We start from the raw sequence: 20,945 nt of genomic DNA, 5'->3' as shown, positions 1-20,945 counted from the left end.
GGAAGCAGCAGGAAGGCCCTTTCCCGGGGGTGCGTGAGCTGTCCCAGCGTCTGTCGTGTCCTGTGTCCCACTGTCGGCCGTGTCGTGTGCTGTGTCCCGTGGTCAGCTGCGTGGCCAGGGGCAGTGGGAGCAGCAGGAAGGCCCCTTGGCGGGCGAGAGTGAGCACGGCAGCCGCCGGCTGTGTCCCGTCCCCGGTGGTGGGGCGGTCAGAGGAGCAGGAAGGAGACGTCCCAGCCTTGTCCGAGCGCGGCGGCTGCGGCGGCGGCCTCGGTCTCGTGGGTGCGCACGTGTCGGATGAGGTGCGAGGCCTGGCTGAAGGTGCGGTCGCACTGCTTGCAGGCGTAGGGCTTGTCCCCGCTGTGGATGCGGCTGTGTGTGGTGAGCGAGGAGGCCTGGCTGAAGGCCTTGCCGCACTGCTGGCACTTGTAGGGGCGCTCTCCGGTGTGCGTGCGGATGTGCGTGGTGAGGGCGGACGAGTGGTTGAAGGCCTTGTCGCAGGCCGGGCACTTGTAGGGCTTCTCTCCGCTGTGCGTCTTGAGGTGGGTGCTGAGGTGCGAGGCCTGGCTGAAGGCCTTGGCGCAGTGCGGGCAGACGTAGGGGCGCACGCCGCTGTGCGTGCGGATGTGCGTGGTGAGGTAGGAGGCGCGGTTGAAGGCCTTGCGGCACTGCGGGCACTCGTAGGGGCGCTGGCCGCTGTGGATGATGACGTGGCGCGTGAGGGCCGAGGCCTGGCTGAAGGCCTTGCCGCAGCGCGGGCAGACGTAGGGACGCTCGCCGCTGTGCGTGCGCAGGTGCGTGGTGAGCGAGGAGGAGCAGCCGAAGGCCTTGCCGCACTGCGTGCAGGGGAAGGGGCGCTCGCCGCTGTGGATCTTGCGGTGGGCGGTGAGGTGGGAGGCGCGGCTGAAGGCCTTGCCGCACTGCGTGCAGGGGAAGGGGCGCAGGCCGCTGTGGGAGCGCGCGTGCGTGCTGAGGAAGGAGGCGCGGCTGAAGCCCTTGCCGCAGTCCGGGCAGGTGTGCGGCCGCTCGCCGGTGTGTCCGCGCACGTGCGTGGTGAGCGCCGACGAGCAGATGAAGGCCTTGCCGCACTCCTCGCAGGCGTAGGGCTTCTCGCCGCTGTGCGTGCGCAGGTGCGTGGTGAGCGACGAGGCCTGGCTGAAGGCCTTGCCGCACTCGGTGCAGGAGAAGGGGCGCTCGCCGCTGTGCGTGCGCATGTGCGTGGTGAGGTGCGAGGCCTGGCTGAAGGCCTTGCCGCAGTCGGGGCACACGTGGGGCCGCACGCCGCTGTGCGTGCGCCGGTGCTTGGTGAGGTGCGAGGCGCAGCGGAAGGCCTTGCCGCAGTCGGCGCACTCGTGGGGCCGGTAGCCGCTGTGCGAGCGCATGTGGTCGGTCAGGTGCCACGAGCAGATGAAGCGGCGGCCGCACTGCTTGCACTCGTACGGGTTGTCCTTGTACTGGAAGCGCTTGCCCGGCACGGGGGACTCCGGGGACGCAGGGGACACGGGAGCCGACGGGTCGTCACCGGCCGCGGCCGGACACTCGCGCCGATGCTCGCTCACCTGCGTCCACGCCGAGCAGGAAGAGGAGGAGGATCTGGCACAGAAGCCCTGGCCACAGTCGCTGCACATGTAGCACGTCTCCTCGGCCCCCGTGGCCGCCTCGGGGCTTCCAGGCAGGGCAGACGTGTACACGGCATCCTGCCCGCACTCCTGACACCGAGGGGTATTCTCTGTAGGCGCAGCGGTCAGCGGAGAGGCCGGCTGAGTGGGGCAAGTGCAGGCTATTCCACGTTCCCGACACCGACACGGCTGCAGAGGAGAAGAGTCCAGCATCGGGCCGAAGGCCCACCCGTACTGGCTGTCTTCGTACCCTTCAGAAACACTCTCCACTTTCACACTTCTGTGGGGCGAAAAAAAAAACCAGCATAAAAAAGGAGCTACAGGTGACTGCAAGCAAATGAGTTTCCCCGTCACCATCACACAACAGACTCAAAGTGCACTGAGCCCCCACCCCCACATCTGTCTCAATGTGACACGAGTTACATCACCAACGTGTAAATACAACTGCTTGTCACTTTGTAACACAGGATGGTTCTGATTCTGGGTTCAAACGCTTTAAATATAAGTCAGTCACCTTTTAACTAAAACGCCCTGTGTGAATTGCCTGCGTAAACAAAGACAGCTGGGTTTACATACGGTGCTGTGATGGCTGCGTGCCCGGATGTAGGAACGGACACACAGCTGACCCTCGGACACACAGCTGACCCTCGGACACACAATTGACCCTCGGACACACAGCTGACCCTCGAGCGGGTTTTTCAGAGGCAGGACACTGTATGGGAAGAGAATTCCCATCGCTCTTCCATGAGCTGGGAGATTGGAACTGGGTGTCTTTGGGATCTGGGTGTCCCAACGGTAGTTACTGGGTGTTCAGAAACTGAGGTCAGGCTGCCAGCCAGACCAGACACAGGTCTTTGGACACCGTACCTGCTGCTCCAGCGTGATTACAGTTCCTGGCAGCGGAGCCGGCGTTCAAGTGACTCTGTCAGTCCACAGGGGGGTGAAAGGGCCTCCTCTGGACTGACCCTCTGCTGTTTCAAGCAGCCACATCCACTCCTCACTTACCCACGTGTCCCACTTCCCAACATGCTGGGTTAAGAGTGGTACTGGCCAAGCGCCAGGGCCGAAATCGTGGGGACGGGAAGCAAGGTGACATCTCCCTAAGCAGGTACGGTGTGCGTTGGACATTCACCTTTAGCCTAGCATACTGGGCCAACAGGTAAAACCTGGAGAAGGTGCAGCCACACTGCTCCTTGGAGGCAAAGATGACGCAGCCTTGCCTCACCAACACAGGGTACATTGCTAGGACAGGCTATTTGTTGGAGAGGGCTATATCATGATGTACGAGAGGCTATCTGTTGGAGAGGGACCTCGGGCTTGGAAAGGTGGAGACGCTTCCTTGCTGCCACCGAACACGCAACGTCAGATCACAAGACATCTGGTCAGCTAGGCACAGAGTTCAATATGGATGTGTGAGCGGATGCACGTGCTGTCCCTCCCTAAGACTTTGTCCTGAGGCCCAGTGATCTAGAGAATAACAGACTCACCTGAGAAGATTTCCATGTGGATCTGCACTGCCGTAGGCGTGAGAGACCTCGCCTAACGTGACGTAAGTGCCGCCAAGCTGACTGTCATCATTCAGGTGCTGAGAGGCTGGGACGGTCATCGGATAAAACCAAACACAGAAAGAAACGATTAGGGCAGAAAGGGGCTGTTTGAGCAAAGACTTAAGACACTTTTTCTGGTTCGGCTACACCAAAGAGATTGAGATTGCTGACAGCTTCAGTTTGCTTGGCTCTACAGTCAACACTCTTGGTACCAGCAGCCAGGAAATTCCAAGAAAATTGCATGAGGAAAGTGCTGTCAGGGACCTCCCCAAAGTACTGAAGAGTAACGATTTCACTCTGGAGACTAAGGAGCACATGATACAGGCCACGGTCTTTGCAATCACTTGCTATGCATCAGAAAGCTGGACAATGACTAGGGAGGATAGAAGGAGAACTGATGCCTTTCGTCCTGGAGAAGATCAAACCAGGCTGCCCCTTGGCGTGAAGTATTCTGAAGCTCTGTCTGACATACTTTGGGCATGTTGCACGGAGGGACTGGTCCTTGGAGAGGGACGTCTTACTTGGGAGGGTGGAGGGACGGCGTAGTAGAGGAAGATTCCAGATGAGATGAACTGAATCAGCCAGTGGCCGGGGTAACAGGAGTAGGTGTGTCAGAGACAAGAAGATTGGCACTGGACAGAGCAGGGTTTAGGACTGCTGTTCATGGGATCTCTATGAGTCACAGGTGATTCGATGGCACTTAACAATAGTACCACCACTTCCATTTATCTAAAAATACTACCATGAAGACTTAGAAGTGTCCTGGATGAGTACTTAGGAAAATTGAACAGAGTGGTATCACAAACTGTACATGTGGAACTTTAGAAGAAAAACAGGGTTTTCTGTGAACACGGGGGTGAGAACATTGTGTTAGAAACTCAGCCTATGTTATCTAGCAAGTGTAGCCTCCATCAAAGAGCCGTTCCGGCTAATTTGAATGCAATTCCCTGCCTGGAGAACTGGGCCGTGCACACAGTTCTTCCCTTTGGGATCCTTCCTGAGACAGGAGCCCGGAAAGCCTACCTGCTTCTCTGGGGAAATGAAGGGCCAGGCCCGACCTGGTGCTCAAGTACATACACCAGGTCAAGGGTGTGTAGAGAAGGAGTATTTCCCTGACACCCAGTCAGTCACTCCTCTGCTCGCCAGGGTCTCTGCGGATGCACAGCTCTGAGTTTATCTGTGGAAACCTGTCATCAGCACAGTGCCCCGGGGACCCATCTCTATGTGGCTTCCAGTCACCCCCTCCAGCAGAGCTGCACGGCCTTCAATCCTAGCGGACGTCCACACTCCCGTTCAGAGAGCTGGCTGTTCACGGGGAAGTGAGGCCCACAGACCAAAGAACAGATTTGTTGGGACTGAAAAATGTTCTTCCATCGCCAGAGCAATGTCAGGGAGGAAGATGTGTTTGTTCAACAAAACCCCTATCTAAAGCAGGCTTACCTATGGAGTCCAGATTCTGGAAGGTCTCCATCATGACATCTCGGTAGAGTTTCTTCTGCGTCAGGTCCAGCAGGGCCCACTCTTCCTGGCTGAAGACCACGGCCACGTCTTCAAACACCACCGAGTCCTAAGCAACACCCGACAGGGAGTAGATCAGTGAGGTTCCCTCGGACCGCAGTGTGCACAAGGGCCTAGTGCTTCAGGGCGGCCACCACGGGGACCTGAGAGATGCGAAGTATCTGATGCAAGGAGAGGGACGTCCTACTTGCAAGACTCGGTGGACGGCTAAGGTCAATAGGTAGAGGCAGCCATAACACACAGTGCTATTTATCATCTCCCCTCTGCTCCAATGGATGGGGCACCAGAAAGACGTCAAAAGCAAAGACAAGCTTATGCATTTTCAAGAGAGAACAGGGATCATGTTAAAAGACATGAGTTCCATCTACCTGGTTCGGTGAGATTGAGGAGGAGATTCCTTTGATGTGAAGGAGACAAAACTCTGTCTCGCACGCTGTGGGTACGTTACCAGGAGTATCAAGAGAAAAGACATGTGTCTGATCAACCAGAGGGTTACCAAACAGAAGAAGCGGCTCCAGGAGATGGTCCAACAGTGTGGGGGCAACAGCGGGCTCCCACGAAGCCTAACTGTGCTCTTGTGAAGCCTATCCTTACAGCTGAAAGGCTGCTGTCTGAGCAGAGCAAGGGAACACGGCCTGACTTCAAGTCAAGAAAGGAGTGCAGAGTCAAGGCTACATCCTTTCTTCATAATGGTTCAATCTGCACACTGAGCGCATCATTAAAGACGCTGGGCTTGAGGAGGAAGAAGGCGGCTTCAGGTTGGGAGGGAAACTCATCAACAACCTGCGCCATGCAGATGACACAGCCCAGCTCGCTGAAGGTGAGGAGGACCTGAAGCGCTCGCTGCAGAAGGCCAAGGACTGCAGCCTTCAAGAGGGATTCAATATCAAGAAAAGGCCTTCCCACCTGAAGTCTAGCAAACGTCAGGATATCTGGAGAAAAGACTGAAATTGACAACCAAGTCCTCTTTCTCGGTCGGCTCCACAATCAATGCATTTATTATGAGCATCAAGAAATCACTGGGTCCAATCTGCTGTCAAGGACCTCTCCAAAGTGCTACAGCCCTTTTAGTTTAAACACGGAGGACTGCGGCCTTCAATAGCGACTGAAGCTCATTATCAAAACGACAGAGATTCTCACCACTGGGCTCTGTGGCAGCGTCGTGACAGATGGACAAAACGCTGAAATTGTCAGTTTTCTCACACGGCCCCACCCTCCACACCTTTACGATGAGCAGTCCAAAACGTCTCCAAGGGGCTACAGAACAACTATGTCAGTTTAAAGACCAAGGTGCACCTGACTCGGGCCGTGGTCTTTCAAGTAGTTGTGATGCACTAGAGAGCTGGATGCCAGAAGAGCCGTCCACGCCTCTGAGCTGTGGTGTTGGAGAAGAGGCCTGAACAGATGTGCCTGGTACAAAGTGCAAGCAGGTTGCTCCTTGGAGGCAAGGAGGGTGAGGCTTCATCTCAGGGACTTTGGGTCAATTCTCAGAAGGGGCCCATCCTTGCAAAGAGGCACCACACTTGGACCGGTGGAGGGTCAGCGTATGATGGAAAAGGTCTCACTCAAGATGGACTCACAGGGGGGCCAGTGCCACTGGGCTCGAGGTTTTCCGAGACGCTGATGATGGCACAGGATAGAGGCGCGTTCGCTTCTCTGTTGAGAGAAATGCTGTGAGCCAGTCACCCTGTCAGCCAACAGCAAGAGGGGCCTGTCCTAAAGAGACGCTCTAGTCTATCCCCATGGAGGCTCTGGCCTCTCGAAGGTGGACGAGGACAGAAGCAGAGAAGAACCTTTACGGTCACTGGGAGGAGCAGAGGGTCTCAAGTGGGAGGCTTAAATCATGGGCGTCTACCACACACATCCCTTCTGTCCAGGTCTACTCATGCTGTCTTCAGGCTCTGACACGGGAAGAGAAACGCCAGAGAAACACTGGAAAGCCTGCATTCTCAGGGAAGGCCTCTCCACGGAACGTCAGCTGCCACACCAACTTCAAGGGAGTCTGCGTGACAAAATCACCCGATTGAGGCGGAAACTTCAAGGAAGGCAGCCTCTCGGAACGTGTGCTTTCTCTATCATTGTTCTTGGCCTTTCTGTAATTTCTCTTCTATCGTCTCTTTGTGTTTTCTATGTGGGACACAGGGAAAAAGGGCTCTGTTCTTTATACAAAGTGTTCCTACTAAAACTTTGTTCGATGTTCCCAGTACACAAACATTACCTCCGGTTCTTTTAGCATTACTAAAACTTCTCAAGAACAATATAATTTTAAGGGATTCATGGATGCATTATAACAAAAAGAATTAAAGGTGGAAATCCTAGAGATGACCACTCCAGAGATTCCTAGATTTCTAGGGCTTATAAGAACTCCTTCAGAGGAAAAACCCAAACCCTTGCCCCCCACCATGAGAACACCAGGTGGAAGAATTGTTTATCTGTTAGTTAATGGTTGTGTGTGGCAGCCCCCTATTGGGAGTGGTCCTTACAGAATTCCAGAGCCTACAGATAAACCTCTTCCATCTACTGGAAAATATGATGAATTTAATGCAAAACACCCTGATGGTTTTTGGGATATGTTTTTCAAGAGGTTTGAAAGTGACCAGAGGGAAGATGTTACGAAAAGTATAAGTGGTAAAATAAATCATGAAACATGAGATTGGAATGATGAATTTAGGCGATATTATGACCCAAAACATCTTTTGTATAAACCAAAACCCCCTTATTGAAATAGTGATCACCCCTGGAATAATGGAAAGTGTAAAAGTGTTGTCTTTTGAATGGAAATAAATAATATTTTTGTAAATTCAGCTAAAAATGTAAAATGTATCAGCTTAAATTTAAAATGTAACTTTTTTTACTTTGTAACTTTGTAAACCAAGCAGGCTGAAGAACAGGTTTAAAAACAGATTTTAAAAAAGTTTAAGCGAAAAGCCATTGTCTACCAAGCTCTCTAATTACCAAGGAACCATGACCAAAAATAGCTGTGTGCAAGAAACTAATGTAAACTTTATTCTTACTTTTGTTGTTTTCTAGCGGTTGATGAAGCCTTTAATTGTAAAAATGGAATATAAATGTATCATGCTAAATGTAATAAGCAGGAAAAGGAAAAGCAAGGAAGAAAGAAGAAGGAGAATTAGAATGACTCAGAATTAAAATCATCAAGATCACTTGACTGTTTGTCTTGTGTTCTTTCATCGTCCCTTCGCCGAACTTCTACTGAACTTCTACCCACCTTTGCGTTTCCTCTTCGAGACCCTAGACCTCAGGCTTACAAGCCCCTCCCGACTGGAGCAGCCCGCGGCAGTGCATGTGGCCGGGAAGGAAAAGGGAGCCCCTCACGGCAAGCCGCACGCCCAAAGCCTCCTGCTCAGGGCCACGGGCTGAGCTCAACTGCCTCTGCTTCTCCCCTGAGCTCTGGCTTTCCACAACAAACCACTAGGCACGTTTGCTGGCACCAGGTGAGGGTCACGGTTGTCGGGTCAAGACTCACAATGACCCTGGGAACCACAGGCCGGAGCCCTGTTTCCCCATGGCCCGTCCTCATCAGTCCGGACACAACTGAGGCCACTGCTGCCTGTACCCTGCAGACTATGCAATGTTCTTGTGCTGTTGTGTCAGGTACAGATGGAAAGGACCCAGACACAAGAGCTGACCTTCCAGGGAGTTTTCAGACACAGTGAATCCCAACGGAAGAGACGGCCCATCACCCTCCCACGGAGCAGCTGCTGGATGCAAATGAAAATTCCAGCGGGAGACCAAACAAGCATGAAAACCAGACTAAGAGATGCAACAGATTGAAGCTGTCAGGGAAAAAGAACCCCAAGCAAGCAGGGATCTTTATCAAGCGAGGGGCACTCATGCATCAAGTATACAACAGGCTTCCAACACATGGCTGGTGAGAGGGGAGACAGAGAAAAATGAAAACCCATCATAACCTGGGCCAACATTATCGTCTCTGACGCACCTACCCCACGAGCCCAGACACTGAATCTATTTATCTCATCCAGGGTCTACCTGCCCTGCACGGTCCATCCACCCTCCCAAGCATGATGTACAACAGAAAAAAAAATATAAATAAACACAACAGCAACCCACTGCATTGAAAACATAATCACATTTGTGATTAAATTGTTAGTAAATAATCCAACACCCTTCCATAAACCACCCAAGAATATATTAGACGCCCCCCTCCAAGAATAAAGAATATATTAGGCCCCTCTTGCTAAACCCAGCGAGAAAGGACATCAAAGTTGTACATCCATTTAATCTCTACCAATAAGGGGAAGGTGGCTAATATGGTTAGGAGATTTAACCCATTAAGAGCTCAGGCATACTGATCTTTTAAGACATTTCCCCAAACCTAAGCAAGCTTAAACTTGTCCACCACCAGTTAGATCTAGCATCTCTCTGGGTGTTGGAGATTGGACCCTGGGAAGCTGGACAAGTCCCCCAGGATTCACACCAAACGATGATCGATTCTGTGTCTTCCACTGAAAACGACAAGTGAAAAAAATGTCACCATACACCCGTCACAATCAGAGCGTTCTCCAGCAAGAGAGAACCCTTCCATGTTAGAAGGTATATGTCAAGAGTACTCAGAAGAACAAAAACCTGCAAAGATTATATACCAGGGTCTGGCAGAAGGACCTAGCTTCTCCCAAGCAGTCTTCTCTCCACTTGAAAAGAAAAACCAAACTGACCAAGAAATGCAAAATCTTGAGCCTGGAGACCAGAGGGAAGCTGCAGCTAGACTCTGTGTCCCCAGCCACAGAGCTCTGCAAGAGAACATCAAATTCCTCCCCAGACCACATAAACATGCAGGACCCTTTACCCACCATGAATCTTGCTTTCCTTATTTTTTTTTCTCATGATTTTTTTTACTTTTTTAAATATGCTTATAATTATTTATAAACATTGTGTTTCAGTAGTGTACATAGTGGGTTGTGCCTTTTTTAAAAAATAATTTTAATGAACATTTACAGAGAATTTGACATTCACTGCTGCACTTCAATTAATTTTTTTTCTCTCTCCTTCCTTTTTAACCCCAGAACACAGCAGTGTGGCTGGAGAACTGCTCATAAATTGGTGGAGGGTCTCGGGGAGCACTGGGAAGAGGGACGGGACAGGTGGACGTGGAGGTTCATGGGTCCACCTCTATACATAAGGATGGTTTGTCATGGCACGCAGAGCTTCGAGGCTCGGGGTGGGCACGTCGAGGCCTCCCAGGGCCAGCTCGGACGGTGGGATTGGGAAGGGGGACCCATGACATGTAAATTCTGAAGAGCCAAAAGAGTGCAGAGAAAGAGTCAGGTCACACTGGTCACATGAGCACAGGCCCTGGCCTCTTGTGTCAGCATTTCGTCTTTGAGAGCACCATGTCCCTGCATACAGCCAGCCTCCCCACACTTCCTCTGCAGCCTCACCCTGCAATGTGTAAGAACTCAACCCAGATTCTCCCCACAGCTCACCATGTCTTTGCTCCACGTGCTAGTGGTCCAACCCTGGAGCTCAACACTGGAAAGATGGACGGACTGGAAGCTGGACAGTGGGCTGTCTGACAGCAGATGAGTCACAGCGTGTGGGCCGCACGGCGGAGAGAATCCTCCCTGCAGACGGGCGGGCGGGGTGGTCACTCTGGGTCCCCAGGTGCCTGGACTGGACCGGTTCTCTCAGCTCTGGACTGGAGACCTGCAACGGGACAAATATGGGAAAGAGGACACCGTGTTTAATAAGCAGGGAGTGAAGAGTGATGGGTGTGTGGCTGCTTCCCGGGACCGGAAACGAGATGGAAGTGGAGGCCATCGACTTGCTGTTGAACCAGAGACATCATGTACTCAGGCAGGAAACCTTGACCTTGATTTTCTATCACACCACCAATACTGAAGCTCTGAGTTCACCGACGTGACCGTGTCCCTCATCCAGCACCACCACGGACTCATTTGCTATCAACACGGGTGGATTTGCAAGCGCGTCTCTTTCACAGTTTTGTCAATACACACACACCATGGTTCATTCTGTTTTACTGTTGTTGTGAGGTGTCACTGAACATGGCCAAAGGGACCCTACAAACAAAAACCCTGAACCGTGCGCCATGAATCCTATGTCATTCGCACCATCTCTGCCACACCTGACCCCATGGCTACAGTCACCTTGTCAATCCACCTCATTGGGGGGGGTTCCCTCCTCTCTTTCTCTGACCCTTCACCTTTCCAAGCCACAGCCTCTACCTGCAACATTTCCCACGTATGAGATTCAAAAAGCTTCGTCAGCTGTGTCTCCCAGGAGCACTCTGGCTGCACCCTTTTAGTGTTCGTTCGGAGAGCTCTGGTGGCCTGGGGGTAAGAAGCTGTGCTGCAATCCCACAGGCTCAGGCCTCGAATCCACCAACGGCTCTGCAGGAGAAAGACAGGCAGTCTCTTCCTGTGCCAGTCCCGACTTGAGGGTACCAAAGACAAAAACAATAGTCGTTCAGTAAGGGAGCTCGGTGTCCGACTGCGGAGAAGCCGCACTGCAATTCCAAAGGCATGGGGTTTGAATCCTCGGGTGGGCCATCGGAGAAGGCTGAGTAATCAACTTCCTCCTGTGCAATTTCATGGCTTTGAAAGCCTCCGGGAGGATCAGCTAGCAGCGACCTGCAAGTCAACAATCTTTCAGGAAGCGCGCACACAGCGTCTTTTTGATGCTGGCTAATGGTCTGGGAGGATGATTTACAAAGTACTGCACTGATAAAAAAAGTCCAAGATCAAGTTATTTGAGAAATGGACAAAAATCAACACAAGCCAAGAGGCTCATCAGTATTAGTTTTTAGGAACACCGCATGTCAAACTGTATGAATTACCACCGCAGCCACACAAGCAGAAGAAAAACAAGCATCCACAAGAGAGTGTGCCAAGAAATAGTGCGGCGGACTGTAAAACAGATGCCGTCTTTGCAGCCAAGCTGGGCATTTCTTTTTCTTTTTTTTAATATTTTGTGCATGTACCGTCAAATCGGATCCGACTGGCACAGGAGGAGATTGCCCCTCGTTTTCCAGCAGAGCATTTGGTGGATTTGAACTGCACACCTCTGGGACTGCAGTGCAGCTTCTTGCCACTAGGCCACCAGAGCTCCCTAAAGCTAGGCATTTCTTATACACGTTACCCAGATCCAGATCCTATGCCCAGAAATTTGCATCTCTAGGCAGCAGGTGGTAGGAAATGATTAAGGGAATCTGAACCCACCTCATAGATTGTTGGAGCAGAAAACCTACGTAGGTGCTTCTCTTTGATTACGACTGTGGTTGTTGCTACGTGCTGTCAAGTTAACACGAGGGGAAAAGTTCCCTGTTTTCTGGATTCTGGAAAGGCATCTGGGTGTGAAGCCACATTACGGATCATTCTGAGGAATCCCAGAGCAGGTCACTGTGCTAATGGGCAGCATCTAACACTTCACTGTGCTGACGGGAAACATCCATGTCCACCAAGCAGCTGGAGTGAGAACAGAGCAAGGGAAGAGCGCTGAGCTCAGGGCAGGGGGACATCAGGATAGCACATGGTCCCCACACCTGCTGCACCCACATGCTGAGCAGATGACAGCAGAGGCTGGACTCTATGAAGAAGAACGGGACAGCAGCGTAGGAGGAAAACTTGTGGTCTGTCTCGCTCAGACCCTGTTCTGCGGTGCAGGGAGTTACTCTAGGTTGAGCCTACAATTCCTTCAGTGGCACCTAACAACAGCTGCGTATCTAGAGGGTCTAACAGCAGGGAAGTTTTTACCAAGGTTCAGGACATCCTTCTCCAAAAATCTCTCAAACTCGGCATGGGGGGAACCCACAAATGTCCTTCACCATAAGTGCATGTACAAAGAAAATGGTCATAACAAGAAGTTATGGTGACAACCCCTCGTAAAGGCACTCTGCTATCTCTTCAACAAAGCTCAACGTACGCATTATGACAAATCAGAACAAGGGGTGCACTGCAGGGTGGGACGGAAGAAAATGTTCAACAGTGGGAAAAAACTATCTCTGTCTTGTTGTTGTGATATGCTGTTAAGTCGCTTGGCTACATATACAAACATACATATATACACACACACATATACATATATACACACACATACCCACACATATATGTATATGTGTGTATATATATATTTACACATACACACATATATATACATATCCATATACATATATCTATATATGTTGTTGTTGTTAAGTGCTGATGAGTTGTAGGTGACCTTATGAACGAAAGACCTGAACACCTGTATGACTTTCATCGTTTCTTCAGGTTCATAGGATTTCCAGAGGCCAGCTATTTCGGAAGTGGGTACCACTCCTGCGTCTAAGCTTGTTTTAATCGGGGAGCTCCACCAAACACTGTCCACCATGAGTAACCAGTATTGCATTTGACACATCAGGGGTCACAGTGTTTAGCATCACAGCAACCACAAGTCACCTCTGTACAGCAAGTGAGAGCTATTATAACCTAAAAGAATGTTTCACCAAAAACAATTAAAGGCAGGCCTCAGGGCCGTAGATTAAAATCACCCATCTTTGGCTTGGTAGCACAACTTTCTATCTACCAGGCTCCCAGCTCCTGCACCAGTCTCTCACTGGCTCCAACAAGAGACTTCCAGCCCAGTCTCACCACCACGGACCAACCAGGCCAGGGCCATCCTCCACGGTGCAAAAGAACTGACCCTTTTACAAGTTGAATGAACCTTCAAGATTGCAGTGCAGCTTCTTGCCAATTGGCCACCAGAGCTCCCAAACACACACACACACACACACACACACACACTCTCTCTCTCTCTCTCCATACTACATACATATATAAGTTCAACACAGAGATCAGATATAACCCAGCTCTTCTACTAGGAATTTACCCTGAAGAATACAAAACAGAGACACAAATGGGGATTTCTACAGCTGTGTTCCTAGCAGCCTTATTCACAACAGCCAGAACTTGGAAACAGCCCAAATGGCAATTCAGAAAATGATGATGGCGTTCACACGATGGAATACTACGCAGCACTGAAGAGCAACAACTGTGTAAAAGACTGGATAAGATGGCAAACTCTAGAGAGCATGACGTTGACTCATCTAACTCGGTCTCAGTGTTCAAGACCATGAATGTCAACATAGAAGGGTAACCAGGAAGATGTGTATAAATGCTCAAAAGGGAGGGGGTGGGGATGAGGTGGGTGGGGAGAAAAGTGCAACAATGAATGAATGGAAATCTAAAATCTCTGTAAACGTTTACTGAAATTAATAAAAAGAGGGGGAAGACGACAGGAGGGAGAGGACAAATCAAAAGGAAAACAGAGTCTGAGGAGCGGAGGAAGTGGGGGTCAAGGAATTAGGAAAAAATCCCCTGGGGACATGAAAAGATGGGGTCAGAATAGGTCCAAACGAATGGTTATTTCCTAAAACACAATGTACCTGTGTGAGCATCTGAAAACACAAGGTGCACAGAAGACTGTCTGAAATGCACTGAGCGTGCATCGTACATAGCACGGACAAACTGTGTATCCAAGCCAATATAAAATGTTTTATAAGTCAAATAAAAAAAAACCCACCCTGATTTTTTTTTCTCTTTTTTTTTCTATAGGGGAAAGCACGAATGCAGTCCCCCACTACCACAAATTATGCAGTCGAGTTTCCCACATTTGGGGAAATCGCAGGGGTCAGCACATCCGGAGTGCAATGGATAAGCCTCGCCCTGGAAAAACCACCTTCGTGATCATGGTATCTCCCCTGCCAGGTAAGTATTGATTTTTTTTTTAAAAGAAGAAACTGAAGTTGTTATAGATGCTACATACAGAATAACCCTTGGAGAGAAAAAAAGGCATGTAAAATAAAGGGAGCCCTGGAGATCTAGTGGGTGGACAGCCGACACAGAGGTGCGGGAAGGCCCAGCCGCTTCTCCAGGGACACACGGGCAATATCTCCTCCTGGGAGTCACTGAAATGGCCCTGGCGGGCCACTGTGCGTGGTTGGAGCCTAACTCCCACAGTTGAGATAAAGCCGGGACAAAAGCTCAAGTACTGCAAGGAGACCAGGGAGGGGGCAGACCTACAGCAGGCTGCGTCCACACAACAACAGGGGGTCAGTATTGGATGGCCAGGAGGACGCAGAGCTCAGGCCTCAAAGGCACCCACGCTGGGCGGAAGGGCACAGGAAAACTTGGATAGTGACACTGAAGGGCTGCACGCCAGGAGAAAAATCATTAATGCTATGGAATTACACTTGTAAAAATCTGATGTTATTCCCAAAGGTACACAGTTTGAATCCACCAGGTGCTCTGCCAGAGAAGGAGGGACAATCTCCTCCTGTACCAGTCAAATCTGATTTGACGGTACATGCACAAAAAAGAATAAAATTTAAAAAATTAAAATAAAAAAATCTGATGTTATTATTTTATCTATATATCATAAAAATACATACATATACATATACATACATATATATATATATACACACACACATACATATGGAGGGGGAGAAAAAGCATCAAACGACAGAGTGGGTAAAGAAGAGAGATTTAGTTCTCGGTATGAGAATATAAATGCACAGAGAAAAATATGGAAACGGCAGCTACAGAGAGAAAAGACAGAGTTCTGGTGGCCTAGGGGGTAAGGGAACTGCGGTACCAAGCCAAGGGTACATGCTTCAATCCCTTGCTTGCTACAAGAAGGATGAGAAATCTCCTTCCCACACCGTTGAGAACCTCAGAAAACCCCACAGCAAGGAGTCACTTCTCACTGGATGGCAGCCAACAAGGGTCCAAAGAGGCTATTTCAGAGAATTCTGGCCCACCACAGGTTATCAACCTAAAAACCAAAATCACAATCTAAGACATATAATCACATGGGAGGTAGGGCAGTGTCTAATGAATGGGGGTGTGGTATTTTCTGGTTTACAGAGAATTGGATCTGGGACATTTTGTTACTGATCAGAAAAAAGACCAGATTGCCAAGAATCACTAATTATTGAATTCTTAATTGGGAAGCATCGTCTGACAAACATATGTTGCAAGAAGGGACCAGTCCTTGGAGAAGGACATTATGCTTGTGAGGGTGGCGGGACAGAGCAGGAGGGGAAAGCCATCTATGAGGTGGATTGATTCAGTGACTGGGGTAATCGGGATGGGTGTATCAGAGACGGTGTGATTAGCACAGGACAGAGCAGAGTTTTGGGCTGTTGTGCATAGAGTCACTATGAGTCGCAGGTGACTTGACACATAACAACAATCCTAAGGACTACAAAAAAAGAAAAAGGACAGACATATACACTTGGGGGGGCTAAGAGATTATAATTTCCTACCATGCAATCCACAGCCTCTGAAAATGATTTGGCTCCAACCTGATAATACACAACCACAACACCAGAATTTCCAGTCATTTCTCAAAAGAGACCCCTACCTAAATGCTCAGTATTCTAAATTCATTTCTAACCTGTGACCCTTCAGAAGGAAGCAAGTGGCCTGTGTTCAAGACCCATCTAAGTGGGGTTTCACACCGCTAGCATTTCAGTTCCTCTAAACCTCTTCTTCCAACCTGACTCTTAGACTTTGCTTTTTTTTTAAAAAAAAAATTCTTAGGAAAGATTAAGAACTTCAAGAGGCTGTGCTGTAATCCCAAAGGCACGTAGTTTGAATCCACCAGATGCTCTGATGGAGAAGGAGGGTGAAATCTCCTCCTGGGCCAGCTGGATACTATTCAATGGTACACAACAACTAAAAGGAGAAGAAAAAAGAGATGAAGAACTTAAAAACGTTGGATGATTTTTTTTTTAGAAATCTTGTGTCTGCGAGATCATAGAAGATCTGTGGCATTAAGATTTATTTCAGTGTACGGAGGTGACACTTTGTTTTCATATTCCAGACAGTCAGCGGTCTATGCTCGAGAACAGGCACTGGTGCCTCACAAAGAAACTGTCAGAGGGAGCTCTGGTGGCCTAGTGGCAAGACGCTGTACTGCAATCCCAGAGGTGTACAGTTCCAATCCACCAGATGCTCTGCAGGAGAAGGAGGGACAATCTCCTCCTGTACCAGTCAGATCCGATCTGACGGTACACGCACACAAAATAAAAGAATAAAATTTAAGGGAAGCTCTGGTGGCCTAGTGGCAAGGAGCTGCAACTACAACTACAATCCCAGAGGTGCATGGTTCGAATCCACCAGATGCTCTGCAGGAGAAGGGCAGACCATCTCCACCTGTACCAGTCACGATGGGGGAGCTCTGGTGGCCTAGTGGCAAGGAGCTGCAACTACAATTCCAGAGGCACACGGTTCGAATCCACCAGATGCTCTGCCGGGAATACAACAATGTACCAGTCACGATCGGATCTGACGGTACATGCACACAAAATAAAAAAATAAAATTTAAAAATAAAAAGCAAGTGTTAACCTTTTATGAAGAATGGTTCTAGTGCATTCATACCAAAAAATAACCATTTCAAGTGCTATACTGAAGTACAACACTGTAAATGATATAATATCCATATGCATGCAAGGAAATACTGCCAATACAACCATTATTAAATATATGCACCAACCTCAAAAAAAATTGTTCTTTGCACAGGGGATAAGGACTGAGGGGTTGGTTAATCATAGGATCCTACAATCTGATGAGAAGAGAGGGAGGGTGGGTCAAGGAAATGGGAAAGATTTAAAAAAAATGTATATGAACTTTGTAAGCAAATCAGAAGAAAATTTTATTTATTTATATATAATATATAAACACACATGTTACGTGTGTGTATATCTATATATGAGTGTGTGTGTGTGTGTGTGTGTATAAAATGGTTCATTGGCAGGAGAGCTGTGCTTCCCTCAAGACCATGCAGTGTGCATCTAACTTCCAAAATCAATTTCCACAATAGTCTATGTTTCCTATTACCAAAGGGGCCCTTTAGAGTAGTGAGAGAGATCTTCACCTGAAACCCACAGCGTCCCTTTTCAGCAGGAAGTAGCTAAGAGAATACGCCATCCCCTTTTCCTTATGAATCAGAGTGAAGTCTCTCTCAGGGAGGAGTGATAGGGAATGGCAAAGGACACACTGACAAAGGAGATTAATCAGAACTGGCTTTGACAAGCACTGTGGCAATTGGACAATTAAAACAGACTTTCAAGGGGGGGAGAAAAAAAGAGGCATGAACTGGGAAGAAAGGTAGAGAAAATAGTGCAACAATGAATGAAAGGAAACCCAAAATCCCTGTAAATGTTCATTAAAATTAATAAAATTTTATTTTTTTAAAAAAAGACCATGCAGTGCAGCCCAGGCACCTACCTAGATGAGCCAGCTGACTTCTCTAAATCTCTGACATCCCTTCCTATGAAGACAGTGTGGCACCTCCCTTCTGTTCTAGCCGCTTGATAAAGATGAGTGGGACTGTTCCTGCCACCATCTTGATCTAAATTCCTGACCGGCAGCCAAGCCACAGCCTCTCCCCCTGCTCCATCTGGCACCCATCACGACCCTACAATTTCGCAGCGCTGCGTTTCCACTCCTGATCGGTTTTCAATACCTGGATCCTGGCAAGACGGGAGTTGGGGGTAAAAGTGGTGAACCATCCTGTGGAGACTGGGTGCAGCCTCCAAAAAAAGGTGTCAACTAAAAAAAAAAAACACACACGCAAATCCCAAAAAGCAAAATCCCCCCAGAAAACAAAAAAAGAAGAAAAAGAATCATTTTTTGGTATATAAAATGGGATTTGTAAAAAAATTTTATTATTTTTTTGTTGTGGGTGTACCAGCAAATCGAATCTGACAGGTACAGAAGGAGACTGCCCCTCCTTCTCCAGCAGAGCATCTGGTGGATTTGAACCACGCACCTCTGGGATTACATAAAATGGGATTTTTAAGGCGGGGGGGGGGGAACCTGTCAGGCACACAAGAAGGGAGGTGCTGGGTGGGAGAAATCACGCACCATATCATGTTGTTCCTATGCAAGATCCAACAAAAATCTGGCCTGCAGGAAGCACAAAAAAAAAACACACCCCAAAACAACCCCCAAAAAGAGCCACCACCCTAAAAATACCATTTTGGGTACAAAAAAAATGATAGTTTATAATAAATCCCTAAAACCCAGGCATAGAAAAGGGAAAATGGGGTAAGAGCGTTTGCTGCCTGTGTGGATTACACCCACCAAAAAAAGCCATTTTTGGTGCAAAAAAAAAAAATGTTTTTTTAAAAACACCCCAAATGCAGGCAGGCAAGAGTAAAGTAGGGTTGGGATCGATTGCACCATGCTTTTGGCTTGCGTGCAGACTGCAACAAAGGTCTCGCCTGGAGGAAGCAGAGAAAACAGCAACAATGGCATTTTGGGGGCAGAAAATGTGATATTTATAAAAAAGGGGGAAAAAATGCAAAAACAAAAAAAACCCCAAACCAAGTGGAATCCCAGGCCCGACAAACGAACCACCATGAAGAAAACAAAGGCCCCTTGCAATGAGCACCGCGGTGCCAACCTGTTTGGACCCCGGCCAATAAACCCGTCATTATGCAACCACATGCTATTTAATACGTTTCAAAAAGTATCTTTTTTTCTAATTTTTTTTTCTTTTTAAATCGCAGCGACTTGTTCGGGGCCTAAAAGGCCGCAACCTTTCCGCGCGCGCAGGAAGGGAGCAGCGAACAGATGGGACGCAAAGCGGCGGCAGCTGCGGGCCGGCGACAGCTGACCGCCGGCCGGACAAATGCCCAGCAGCGTCCACGCGACCCGCCCTCTGCCCCTCGCACGCTCGATTCCCGGGAAACTAACGCCCCCCCACACACACGATTTAACCTGCGATCGCGGTCCACCCGGGCGGCTGGACGTCCAGCAGCGGCAGCGGCGGCGGCTGACCGGTCCGGGGCGGGGATTGGGGGATGGGGGGTGGTTCGCGGGAAGCGGCGGCGGCGGCCGGACGAAGCCCGGAGGGAGGATCCGGGAGGCGGAGAGGCAAGGACAGCACGCGATGGACGTCCTCGGACCCGGGCCAGCGGCCAGCGGGGCACCTGCCGTGGACGACGCTGCCCACCCGGCGGCCGAGCTGGCGACTGACCCGCTGCGGGCGGCGAGCCACGGCACGCGCACTTCCGCTTCCGGCCTGGGCCGCTCGGCGCCGCAGCGGACGCCTTCCGGGTGGGGACATGCGGCGACGGCGTTCTTCCGTTCCGGGCTCGGATTGACATCATGGAACATTCTGGATTCTTCCTTAATGAACCACGCACACACTACCCAAGAGCAAGCTTTTCTTTCTGACTCCACGTATGTCCGCAACATAAAGCACTTTTTTCAAAAGGAACATCTGCCTTTTTTTTAAGGTCTATACGGTCAGGGCTGTGGAGAGAGCCCCTTCCCTGCATGAGAGGCCAAAGGTCAAAAGCCTTTTAAAATATTTATGATAAGGATTTTACTCAGATAGAATAAACTATCTAATAGGCCATCATCTTAAGGGAATTACTGGATTGATTTTCACGTCTGGATATAAACTCCTTGCACTTGACAAATTTCCACTTTCCAAGGTTCCATGCGCTCCATTCCCCAATTAATATTTCTCCTACGAATAACCCTTTCTGAATGTGATTGCCGGAGGTAAATTATTGTAAATTTTCATCGTGCACTGGAAAATGGTGAAGTCAGGGGCTTCTCTGAATTATTAAGTAGCAAGGATGTCAGATTGAGGACTAAGGTGCGTCTGATTCAGGCAATCATATTTCCAATCACTTGCTAAACATCAGAGAGCTGGACAGTGAATGTACAGAAGAATGGATGGATGCCTTTAAACTGTCCTGTTGTAGAAGAGGGCTGAGAGGAAAAAAAAAACCAAACAAACCCCAACACAACACAAAACAAGCAGCCAGCTATATCTTGGAGAAGGTGCAGCCAGAGTGCTCCTTGGAGGCAAAGATGATACTTCCTCTCCCATACTTTGGATATGTTGTTAAGAGAGGACATTCTTCAACAGTGGCACCATGCAGTATTTGTCCTTCTGTGACTGAGATACTTCACTCGGCATAATGTCCTCCAGGGTCACCCATTTTGAATAATATTGCATGAGTGCCTTGTTTTTCAATGCTGTGTAGTATTCCATTGTGTGAATATTCCACAGCCTCTCTATCCATTGTTTGTTGATGGGCACTTGGGTTGTTTCCAACTCTTTGCTATTGTGAACAAAGCCTCAATAACCATGTGTGTGCATATATCTACTTGGATGTCGTTTATGGTCTCTTTAGGGTATATTCCCAGTAGTGGAATTGCTGGGTCAAATGGTATTTCTATTTGCAACTTTTTGAGAAAG

General features: G+C 49.2%; 1 protein-coding gene across 1 annotated transcript; it reads right to left on the bottom strand.

Annotated features, from left to right (window-relative positions):
• Nucleotides 1-206: 206 nt before the first annotated feature.
• On the bottom strand, nt 207-19,846 carry LOC102844196 (zinc finger protein 135-like). The gene is made up of 6 exons (XM_006901791.1): nt 19,267-19,846; nt 18,189-18,195; nt 6,262-6,337; nt 4,604-4,730; nt 3,104-3,209; nt 207-1,896 (listed from the first exon to the last, which is right to left on the bottom strand). The coding sequence occupies exons 1-6, from the start codon at nt 19,844-19,846 to the stop codon at nt 207-209; spliced, it is 2,586 nt and encodes an 861-aa protein (XP_006901853.1).
• Between the last annotated feature and the right edge of the window lie 1,099 nt (nt 19,847-20,945).

Source organism: Elephantulus edwardii, unplaced genomic scaffold (genome assembly GCF_000299155.1).
Source record: "Elephantulus edwardii isolate Elephantulus edwardi_28Jun2011 unplaced genomic scaffold, EleEdw1.0 scaffold00344, whole genome shotgun sequence".
Taxonomy (NCBI): Eukaryota; Metazoa; Chordata; class Mammalia; order Macroscelidea; family Macroscelididae; genus Elephantulus; species Elephantulus edwardii.
Note: the sequence above shows the minus strand (reverse complement) of the source record. Positions and strands in the feature narration are given on the sequence as shown.

What these genes read in the sequence shown, in the direction of transcription:
- LOC102844196 (XM_006901791.1), bottom strand. Translation starts at nt 19,846, where the DNA reads ATGTTCCATGATGTCAATCCGAGCCCGGAACGGAAGAACGCCGTCGCC. An exon ending in CCAGAATCTGGACTCCATAG is followed by an intron (nt 3,210 to 4,603) that starts GTAAGCCTGCTT and finishes TGACCGTCCCAG; the next exon opens with CCTCTCAGCACCTGAATGAT. An exon ending in CCACATGGAAATCTTCTCAG is followed by an intron (nt 1,897 to 3,103) that starts GTGAGTCTGTTA and finishes TTCGCCCCACAG; the next exon opens with AAGTGTGAAAGTGGAGAGTG.